Source organism: Lipotes vexillifer, unplaced genomic scaffold, assembly GCF_000442215.2.
Source record: "Lipotes vexillifer unplaced genomic scaffold, Lipotes_vexillifer_v1.1 scaffold204, whole genome shotgun sequence".
In the NCBI taxonomy this organism is placed as follows: Eukaryota; Metazoa; Chordata; class Mammalia; order Artiodactyla; family Lipotidae; genus Lipotes; species Lipotes vexillifer.
This window is the reverse complement of record NW_006777418.1, coordinates 2,030,502-2,041,847: the sequence shown is the minus strand read 5'-3', so window position 1 is coordinate 2,041,847 and position 11,346 is coordinate 2,030,502. Positions and strand designations below refer to the sequence as shown.

At 37.4% G+C, this 11,346-nt stretch overlaps 1 protein-coding gene across 1 annotated transcript in view; it reads right to left on the bottom strand.

Moving 5' to 3' along the window:
• Positions 1-2,564: 2,564 nt before the first annotated feature.
• The window catches only part of CARNMT1 (carnosine N-methyltransferase 1), a 34,775-nt gene continuing 25,993 nt past the window's right edge, over positions 2,565-11,346 (bottom strand). Inside the window, exons 7-8 of the mRNA XM_007450991.1 lie at positions 3,358-3,461; positions 2,565-2,666 (exon numbers count right to left, since the gene is read on the bottom strand). Of these exons, the coding sequence (XP_007451053.1) occupies positions 2,565-2,666; positions 3,358-3,461 (206 nt within the window). The remainder of the gene's footprint in view (positions 2,667-3,357; positions 3,462-11,346) is intronic.

Genomic DNA, 11,346 nt, shown 5'->3' with positions numbered 1-11,346 from the left:
TGTGACAACTTTTAGAATGAGAGTTACATATAAATACAGTACATTTTACAGTTCCCAAACTTCATAATTTTATACTGTGATTTATACAGCTTCTCTTTATATTTTACATATCCCATCTTGCTCACTTGATTAATATACCCTAGCCTGCATTGCTTCAGATTATGTAAATTTAATAAAAAAACAACAAAAGCAAGCACAGTGACCTATCTCCTCCCACTTGATGAAAATGAATGAAAACATTTGTGTACAGAGTTAGTTAAGAAAAATGTTTTAAACTTTAAGGCTTACACACTTTAGTAGCTATTTATACACATAAGAAATACAAAATTAAATCCTCCAGTGACACCTCTATTATTGATTGATACCACAATTTTCAAGTTTAGAATATATTAACTACAAAAGCTATAAGAAAAAGAGTGATGCAAATTTGTGAAGTACGTTTAAAAAACAGTATTCATAATATGAGGGAGAAATTAGAAACAAATGAAATGATTTCAGAATTAACTAAAATATAAGCTATAATTTAGAAATATAAGTAACATTATTAAAGAATAAAACCTGATAGCAAAAATTTTAAGTAATAATGCCAACCCATTGGTGTCAACCTGTTTCTCCCTCTGTGAGAAAACCAAGATCGTTTGTTTTGATACAAGTTGTAAAAAAGTGAGTATTAATCAGTGAATAAAAAGCATTTCTAAATTACAAACAGCATGATTCCTTTCCTTTCAATGGCTTTTTAAAAATACTTATGCTCCTTTTAAGTTTCTTTCTTTAAAAGAAAATAATAAATTTGGGGGCTTTTTCCCCTTGCAATTAATTTCAAGTTCATCCATGTGGTAGGTAAGGAGAATTCCCACTAAGTGAATATCTGCCAAGTATCGAGGAACACAAAAAAGAGAAACAGTTTTTCAGAAACACTCAACAGGTTACATACACGTGTCCATAACTTGACAAATCAAATTAACTTCATGGAATCCTTCACTGCATCATGGGCATAAAGGCCACAGGAGCTCCTGTAGTGTATGCAGAAAAGGTCCTACTGGTAAGATGCCAAATCGCGTAGTGACTCCCCCGCACCTAACTGACAGTAAAGGTCTAAACATTTCTAAGTAAGTTTTCCTATGAAAACATGACATTTATGCTACCAGCACATTATTGAGATTAAGTCTATCCAATCCAAATTGCCACAGAGGTCACTTAATATCATCACAATCATCTGTGAAAATATTCAATATTACTTCCTTTTCTCCAAGAAAAGGTTAAATTAGTCATCTCTACTTATCAAGCTACTGGAAAACAGGATAATAAACATTAAAAAAATACAAAGGAAAACTCCCTCCAATAAAGATCCGCTAGAGGTAGAAATTTAAAGCAGCATATACACTGTTTTAGCTACAGCTATCAGGGAACAAAATTGGTATTAACCTGAAATTATATTAATGGCTGCTTCTTACAATATTAAAGACACAGACCATGGGCAGTAATTTATCCCTAAATTTCATAATCAAAATTTCTCCACATTAATACTATCATGACAGTTTTTACTAGTATATAATTGTTTTAACGGAACAAAAAGTGCTTGCTTTTGTAATTCATGTAACCTAAAAAAAAGACATTATTGTAAACATCTCACTGACAAACTCTGTATTCATTTATAGTTTGAAATCATACATTTCAAATGGGCAGATTTTATTCTTATGTCCCAGTTTCCGAGCAGTACCTTTAATAAAGGCTTTTGTGCCTCACTTAGAATGTTGAGATCTCATACATTTCAGAGTGATCCATGATGAGTATGCTTTCAAAAAGCGTTCAATTTAGTGTGTCCAAAAGACTTAATTTCTCAGTTATTTAAAATGCATTTTACTGGCCTGTGATCCTATGAATTCAGCATTTCATAAAAATTAAATGTTTGACGCTAACTATAAAGTCAGCTGAGCTAGAAAATAAAATCAAATAATATGAATGATAAAGGAATAGATGCACATTTTATGTATAGATTCCTTAGGTCCAAAGTAAACAAAATTCCCAATTCCAGATGTTGAAAGTGACAGAGGATCCTTAGACTTTTTCAAAAATAACATGTGCAATGCATACAAAAGAACAAAAAAGGAGATTATTATGGACTTCAATACTATTAGTCATTCATATGGCAGACTTGCAATGGACAGCTTCATGAAGACACTGGAGATAAAGTTTTTTCTACTGAAAGATAATTCTGGGCTTCAAGGAAAATGTATACTTGAAGACATTTCCTCCATTTTTACTTGTGTAGTACAAATATGCATGGCATAGTATGTTTCTGAAAAAGCGATAGACATATTAAGAAAATAGACGCTATTTCTTAATTTTGTTAGGAATAAGAAGGCACCACTGACTTGAGGTTGTGTCCTGTCATTGTGATAGTTGACTTTGAGTTGTTTATTTCAGCATCTGCTATTATTAAACTTTTTTCCTTGTGATACCACTTGAGATTGTGTCCTGTCACTGTAACAGTTGACTTTGAGTTGTTTATTTCAGCATCTGCTATTATTAAACTTTTTTCCTTGTGATACCACTTGAGACCGTTATTGTGGTTTACGGACCACAAACAAGACACATTCATAGTAGTACTTCATCATGGAGAGATCATTCACAGTATATGTTGACAAGACAGATTCTTTTTCCACCTGAAATGCAAACAATTATCATGATGATGATGATGACAACCATGGTGCTATTTTAAACATATTCTGTATATTAATTCATTTATTACAAGTACCCCCTAAGATTGGCACTATTAGTAATCCCACTTTACCAACAACAGTTTTGCTCAAGGTCACACCACTAATAAGTGGTGGAACTAGAATTCACATTCAAGAAGTCTAATTCCAGAGCTTGAACTCTAAACGACTATAATGTGTTGCTTTTCTTTATCTTTAAGAACAAACCTGTTATTTACTTTTTAACTGAATCAAATGCTTCTAAATAAACATACAACTAAAACACAATCGTCAAAGTATCATGAAACCTTATAATCACATGATAAGGAAAGACTGAACAGTACAAAAGTACATACAGTTAACAATATCCCTCTTACACCTGCCCTCCCACCCTGTCTACCTGGCACTTTTCAGTCTACAAAGGCCAATATTATAATGGTCAGCTACCACTTACCGAAAGGTGATTACACCAGAGATTACAGTTTTCCACTTACATACATATTATCTCAAATCCTTATAGCTCTAAAAGCTAAGTATTATTATTTTCACTTTATGGGTGAGAAAACAAAGAGGTAAAGCCAGTAACGGCCATAACATCACCATTCCTGTTTAAGTGCTTTGGAAGTTAAATTTTGGCAATACTTCATTCCATCCTTACCTCTACCTGGAATCCATACTGCAGGACAACGTTTTTTATATCCTCATAGCTCAATTCTATGGAAAGTTCATTTGCCAAATTTTCAAAGTGGTATAGCAGAGGACCTATGGTTTAAAGATACTATGAATGAACTACTTAAATATAAACATGCACTAGTAGCCGTTTAAACTGAACTCCAAGTTGAGAAATAAGTTGGGTAGAGGATGAAACGTAAAAAGGAGAGGTAAAGAACCATTACCTTTGCCAAGGACAAGTATCCAGACCACTGAAACTTTGGCCAAGCAACTGCCATTTGAGTGCTGGGCCTACATTCATGCGGAGCGAGACCCTCTGGTATAACCGCCTTGCACTGTGATTCTCCACATCATGGGCCTTACACCTGTAACTCTTAAGGTCCTGAAGGAGTAGCTGAATCACAGAATGCCTAGTCCCCAAAATGCAAGGGTATACTGTAATTATAATTCCATAAGTAAATGCAAAACTGCAGTTACAAACTGAGTGTCACATGAAAACAGAGAAGAGTCCTCAAGCCAGACTGGGAAAGAAAAATGCGGGGGTAAGGGGGGTTGGAGAGTTATAGGCTGGGCTTCCTAGAAGGAAAAGGTGATACGAGAGCTGGCTTTTTTTTTTTTTCCCCCTTCTTTTTTGGCAGCACCTCGTGGCTTGCAGGATCTTAGTTCCCTGACCAGGGATTGAACACGGGCTACCGCAGTGAAAGCACTGAGTCCTAACCACTTGACCGCCTTGTGCTGGCTTTTTAAGAGCACAGTTCATATCCCAGCTCTAACACCAACTAATTGTGTGCCTATGAACAAGTCACTAACTCTGCCCCATCTGTAACGTGACTTTAACGTGAGATAACACACCTGGCACATAGTAGGCACTAAATTCATCAAAGCTATTACAACTTCTTAAAATGACATTCCCCCTTTACTATTCTCTCACTCCAGATATCCAAGGAACTATCATCTGACTCAAACCAAAGTTTCCCATCTTTTAGTCTCACATTTTGCCCAATCTATCAGCTTTATCCAGGTAACATTATCATTCCAAAGTTATACTAAAGGATTAATCTAGACAATCGTCTCTGCACCTTTCACTGGGTTAATTATAAATCCTGAGACCAACTCACCACCCACACCCCATCCCCACGGCTCATACCATGTGCTAATAATCACAAGAGATAGAAGTAACAAATAAGACAAAGTTTCTGCTCCCACATTGCTCACCACTCTGTGGAATACACTTACTTAGGGTTAAAAGGTTTTTCTTCTTCTCTTTTTTATTGTACATAAACCACTAGAAAAAAATAACTATAATTTATATATTAGTGCTCTTTTCAAAAGATAACAATGACTCCCCAACAAACTACTCACTCTATCAAGCTTCAATTCCTTTTAGCTGGATTAGTACTAGTAAAAATGAAAGATGCTACCATTTACTGAGCACCTATTGTATCCAAGATCATCTCAAAGCTTTCGAAGCCTTTTATTAAAGAACGCAGAGCCTCATAGCAAAGTCCTTCCAGCTCTAAAGCATATGCTGTTCCTTCTCTATTAAGAACCTCCAACAATATTGTTTTATTATATCTACATAAGCACATTTCTAGGCCAGATTTTACTTGTACTTATGTTTTATTCCATTACAAGCTATATGTCTTAAGTTTCTTTTGAATCCACCATAATGCCCAGCATAGCACTGAATGTACAGTTAAGCATCTGTAACTTTATCACCCAAAGACAGCCATTACAATTGTGCTGTATTTTTCAGTCTCCTATCACAAATGGTACTTCAACAAATAGCTCTGTGTATATTTCAGATTCTCCCTTACAAAGGCACTCCTTGAAGTGAGATTTCCAGGTCAAAGAGAATACACAGGGCTTCCCTGGGGGCGCAGCAGTTAAGAATCCTCCTGCCAATGCAGGGGACACGGTTAGATCCCTGGTCTGGGAAGATCACACAGGCCGCGGAGCAACTAAGACAATGCGCCACAACTACTGAGCTTGCACTCTAGAGTTCGTAAGCCACAACTACTGAGCCTGCGTGCCACAACTACTGAAGCCCACGTGCCTAGAGCCCGTGCTCTGCAACAAGAGAGGCCACTGCAATGAGAAGCATGTGCACTGCAATGAAGAGTAGCCCCCGCTCACCACAACTAGAGAAAGCCCACGCGTAGCAACGAAGACCCAACACAGCCAAAACTAAATTTATTAAATAAATAAATAAAATAAAACAAAGAGAATAAACATTTTTACTGACTTGATTCAAACTGCCAAAATGCTTTCCAAAGGAGATATAACAGTTTTCACTTACAATTGCAATGGTAAGTACTTGTTTTAACACCTTACTTAGAAAGTGGTGGGAATGCAATGGTACAGTCGCTCTGGAAAACTGGTTGGCAGTTTCCTGTAAAGTTTTACATACATGCACCACATATGACCCAGTAATTCCACCAGTAGGTACTTATCCAAGAGAAATGAAAACTTGTGGCTACAAGATTTGTACTCAAGTGTTTATAGCAACTTTACTCATAATCATAATAATTTGGGAACAACCCATATGTCCATCAACCAGTGAAAGAATAAACAATGTAGTATATCCATACAATGAAATATTACTCAGCAATAAAAAAGAAAAAAAGCTACTGGTATATGCAACAAAATGGATGAATTTCAAAAGCATTATGCTAAGCGAAGAAAGCCAGACACAAAAAGCAACTTACTGTATGATTCTATTTATATGGTATTCTGGAAAAGGGAGAACTATAGTAACATAAAACAGAGAACTGCCAGGTATTAAGGATGAGAGAACTGACTACAAAGCGGCACAAGAGACCTTCTGGGGACGACAGAAATATTCCCTATCTTGACAGAGGTAACAGTTACATGATTATCCAGCTTTCAAAATGCACCAAACTGTACACTTAAAAAAGAAAGGGTGAATTTATTATATGTCAACTATACCCCTCCCAAATCTAACTTAAAAAGAAAAAAAACAATAAGTATTTTTATTAAACTAAGTATTTGCTAATTTGGCAAGAGGAAAATGATAGGCCAGACACGATTTAATCTGCATTTCCTTGAGGCTGAGAGGTTTTTCACATTTATTACCTGGTCGCTCATTCTTTAAATGATGTTTACCAAGCACCTAGCAAATACCTGGCACTGGCTATATAAAGAAATAAAAGACTATCTTGAAAATATATTCAGAGAATAGAAGATTCTTAAATGACATAGACCAAAACACACAAACAAACAAACAAACAAAAAAAACCCACCTAATAGAAATAAAATAGATATTAGACACAGTGAAAGAGAGAATTTGTGAATGGGAGGACAGGTCAGAATAAATTATCCAGAATGCAAAACAGAGAGACAAAAAAATAGCAAGTAAAGAGAAGTGAAAGCTAGAGCGAGAAGGTCTAAAATACATTTGACTGCATTTCCAGGAGAGAAAAAGAATGAGGGAGAGGAGATTTATGAAATAATAGAAATAATACGTGTTATTACTTATTTTGATGCTATGCCTGTCTCATATTGGCAAGTGGAGACCCTTTTTTAAGCTAAGACTTTTCAGAACTGATGAAAAAATTTACAGACTCAGGTAGCCCAATAAACTGTATAATTTTTTGTTGTTGCTGTTTTTTGCGGTACGCAGGCCTCTCACTGTTGTGGCCTCTCCCGTTGCGGAGTACAGGCTCCGGACACGCAGGCTCAGTGGCCACGGCTCACGGGCCCAGCCGCTACGCAGCATGTGGGATCCTCCCGGACCGGGACACGAACCCGCGTCCCCTGCATCGGCAGGCGGACTCTCAACCACTGCGCCACCAGGGAAGCCCCAACTGTATAGTTTTTAAAAAGAAAAAATCACAACTAGACATAATATTGAACCTGAAAAAACTACAAAGTGAAAAATCTTAAAAACAAAACTGATTACTTAAAGAAGCAACAGTTAAAAGAGCTAAGGTCTCAACAGAAGCTAGAAGCCACTGGAATGATATCTTCCATGTATTGAAAGCTATATGCCAACCTTGTACTCTATACCTAGTGTTGCTTGGAAACTGAAAAGTACCAGCAAATACTCATGATGTATAAACATGAACTGTGTCTATAGACAAAGAAGGGTACAAACATATACTTCTAAAAAGGCCTAGAAGCAATACCATCACCGTGGTAGAATCCAGATTTTCATTTCTACATACCATTCCCCACTAAAAGGAACCAGGAATCCTTGGAAAAAATGACTGGCTTCAGGGATCCCAGGCAGGAAAAGTATAAGATGAGCCTGGTATACCTGCTTATGCCAGAACGGAGGTGCTGAAAAAATGACAGGGATATGTCAAAAGGATACAGGAGCCAGCCTGAAGGAGATCCCATTTACCAAATCTGGGATAAGTTGATTTAAAGCATTTATATCCTTAAGGTTCTAAAAGTTCCAGTTAAGAGACAGAGATTATTGGATTGGATAGTGAAAGAAAATTTAACTGTATGCTGTATATAAGAGACACATCTAAAACATAAAGATACAGAAAGGATTTAAGAGAAAAAGATCCACCATACTATTATTAAAAGCTAGTGTAGGACTTCCCTGGGGGCACAGTGGTTAAGAATCCACCTGCCAATGCAGGGGACACGGGTTCGAGCCCTGGTCCAGGAAGATGCCACATGCCGTGGAGCAACTAAGCCTGTGCACTGCAACTACTGAGCCTGCACTCTAGGGCCCGCGAGCCACAACTACTGAGCCTACGTGCCAAAATTACTGAAGCCCGCACACCTCTAGCCTGTGTTCCACAACAAGAGAAGCCACCGCAATGAGAAGCCCACGCACTGCAACGAAGAGTAGCCCCTGCTCGCCACAACTAGAGAAAGCCTGCGCGCAGCAACAAAGACCCAATGCAGCCAAAAATAAATTAATTAATTAAAAAAAAAAAAAAAAAAAGCTCATGTAGCTATACTGACATGCCCACTTAAAGAAACATGGCTTGCATCTGTGCAAAACAGACAGCTGGCACTCAAACTCCAGCAAAAAGTTTTATAGGCAGGGTAGGGAGGTGTTGGGGGTAGGAGTAGGGTGAACTGGTGGTCACTGCCTGACCATTTTCCAATGCAGACTTTTAATTAATCCTCTTCTTTTCTGTCCTACATTTCACACCCACTCTCTACTAGGCCATGCTCCTTTATTCTGCTCCTTTTCCATTTACTTTTTCCAGGGAATTAAACTTCTGGTCTCCTGCCTCAGCATGGACTGGAAGGGGGCATAAGGTAGGCATCTTGGTTACATAAGAGGTCAACTGTTTCCTAAATACAGATTTTCAACTTATGTTGTTTTCATTTGGTGCCTCATTTTCCAGGGTTATTCCAGGTCAACCGGCTCTATTCATGTTGGTTTCTTTGCACAACTTATCCACCTACCCCATCTTCTGAAATACTGTTACATTCTTTTGTCCCCTGATGACATCCCTGCCATTATTTGTTCATGTGTTTTATATCTTTTTATAAACTGTAACAAGATCTCAGTGAGGAGATAATGTATGTGTTCAATCATCCACCTTATATAGGAAATCGTTCATGTTTTTTAAAATTCTGTAGGTTTACAGTGCTTTCAAATCTGATAGGCTCCATTTCTCATTACGCTTTACAAAGACCTCCTTTGGTACTTTAACCTGTTTATTCTTCTAGATGAAGTGAGATTCAATTTGCTAATTGCCTGCCCTCCACTATCCAACTATAAATGTATCAGTGCATGGGCACAGACACGCACACCTACACCCCCACTTTTAAAAATAAATTCCATATAAATGCATTTAAGGGGTACTGATCACCATGAAAAACTGAAAAACAGTTGCACAGGATGCACAGGCATTCTTCTGCATTTTGCCAGATCAGAGCCTTTCCCAAAGGACATATGCATAAGAGTTCCCTTGAAAAGCTCACTAGTTTTCCCAAACCTAGGAAACATTAAAGTGAATACCTTAAATACCCCTTAAAGCATTTTATAAATTAATAATATTCCCAACTCTAATCTCATATAATGTCGCAAATTTTTCATTACAATTTAACTTCCAATGTAACTTTTTAGTATTCCAGAATGGCTAGCAGTTACCTCTCTCATTACATATGAGTATGTTGACATTCTGGTCTATGTAAGCATGATTAGGGTGAAACTGTCCCCGAAGGGCTGCGGACACACTCTCAGTTTACAGATAAAACTAATTTTCCAAGTCCACATGGCTGAAGCCGAAACCATAGGAATGTTATGAATTTACCAATATAAATGCCATTTTATTAAGTCCCTTGGCAGCAAACTTCTGTGGCATCTTAACATTACTTTGATCCTGATTTCAAATTCTGAAACAATACATCCATTCATACACATAACAGTTGCTAAATATTCACTCCAAGTGAGGAAGAGGCATTAGATTCCTGCCCTCATGAAGCTTAAAGACTAGTAGGGGAAACAAAAAGATGACTATACCACAATGTGTTAAATGCTAGGGACAGATTCTGTGAGAATATAAAAGAGAAATACAAGATATTTAACCCAATCTGAAAGGATCTCCTGAGCTGAGTGTTAAAGAGCACATAGGGAAGAGCCAAATGAAAACAGAGAAGAAAAAGAAAGGGCTTCCTAGGCTAGAGGACTAGCACTTGAGGTCAGGGCAGGGGCAGTAAAAAGTTAAAAAAAAAAAAAGAAAAGAATGAAGCTGAGACACAAGACAGAGGAAAGATCTCAAAGGGCACTACACATCCAGAAGAGTTTAGGTTACCAACAAAGTTAGACTTTTGGTAAATGGAGAAACTGAAAGAGGTGTAGAGGGTTGAAGATAACTTGAAAGCAGGGATACTCTTAAGAAAACTACTGCATTAATCCAGGCAAGCAATGATGAGGGCCTGGACTAGGGCATTAGCACAAGGCTAGAGCAATGGTTTTTGATCAAGGGTAGTTTTGCATTTTTGGCTGTCACAACGGAGGAAGTGCTACTGGAATCTAATAGGTACAAACCAGGGATGCTGTCAACCATCCTACAGTGTACAGGACAAACCCCCAACCCCCAAATGACTGCACAGTCAGAATAATGCTAAGTTATAGACTGACCCAGCACAAGCCTGCAGAGGTAGCTGATTAGGCATTCAAGGGGTTGGATGGGGGCTGTCAGCCTGTCTCTGCCATATATAAGCTCCACAACCTTTCTGCTAGTTACTTAACCCAAGATTCAGTTTCTTCAATTATAAAATAGCAATAATCCCATTTCAACATAGGGTTGTTTTGAGACTAAACAAGGTATTTTTAAGTGGCTAACATAATGCCTAACCCACAGGGAGCAAATACCCAGTAGGTAATGTTATCTGTCAATCATTCCTCAGGAAAAAGAATACTTTTCTTTTAAGGAAGACCCAAGGTTAGAGATATTTGCTTCATATCATGGCTACAGTTTACAGCTGCTCTCATCTTTCCTATGGACTTCTAAAGAGAAGTCTGGAAAAGACCTACTACTACCTGTAGGCTTAGTCCTACTGGCTAAATCTCTGGTAAAGTCAAATCATTAAAGAGAGCACGTAACAGAACCCACCAACAAAACTACACCAATACTGAAGACACCAAGGACTCAAACAATGTTTATCTGACTTTTATGTAATATAAAGTCTTCCTTAGTATGGATTATATATCTTACTAAAAAAGACAAGTATATTTACATTGATTATCATTATTCTCCCTTTATTTTAAAGGAAGAGTATAAAATTAGCAATTTCCCTTAGACTCTGGATGGGAAGGACCACGTCATACTCATTATTTGATTTCTAGCACGTGGCAATAGGATGCAGTAAAAAGGTTTTTGCATAAATTAAATTATATTTCTACCCTTTCTTAAACTCAAGGTAGTCACAAAAGTTATCATACCTACTCTTTTCCTAGTATGTATATGTACTGGGGAGGAGGCTTCCATGGGAGAGATTAAGTGCTTTCCCTCAAATATTTCACTACAGAAAT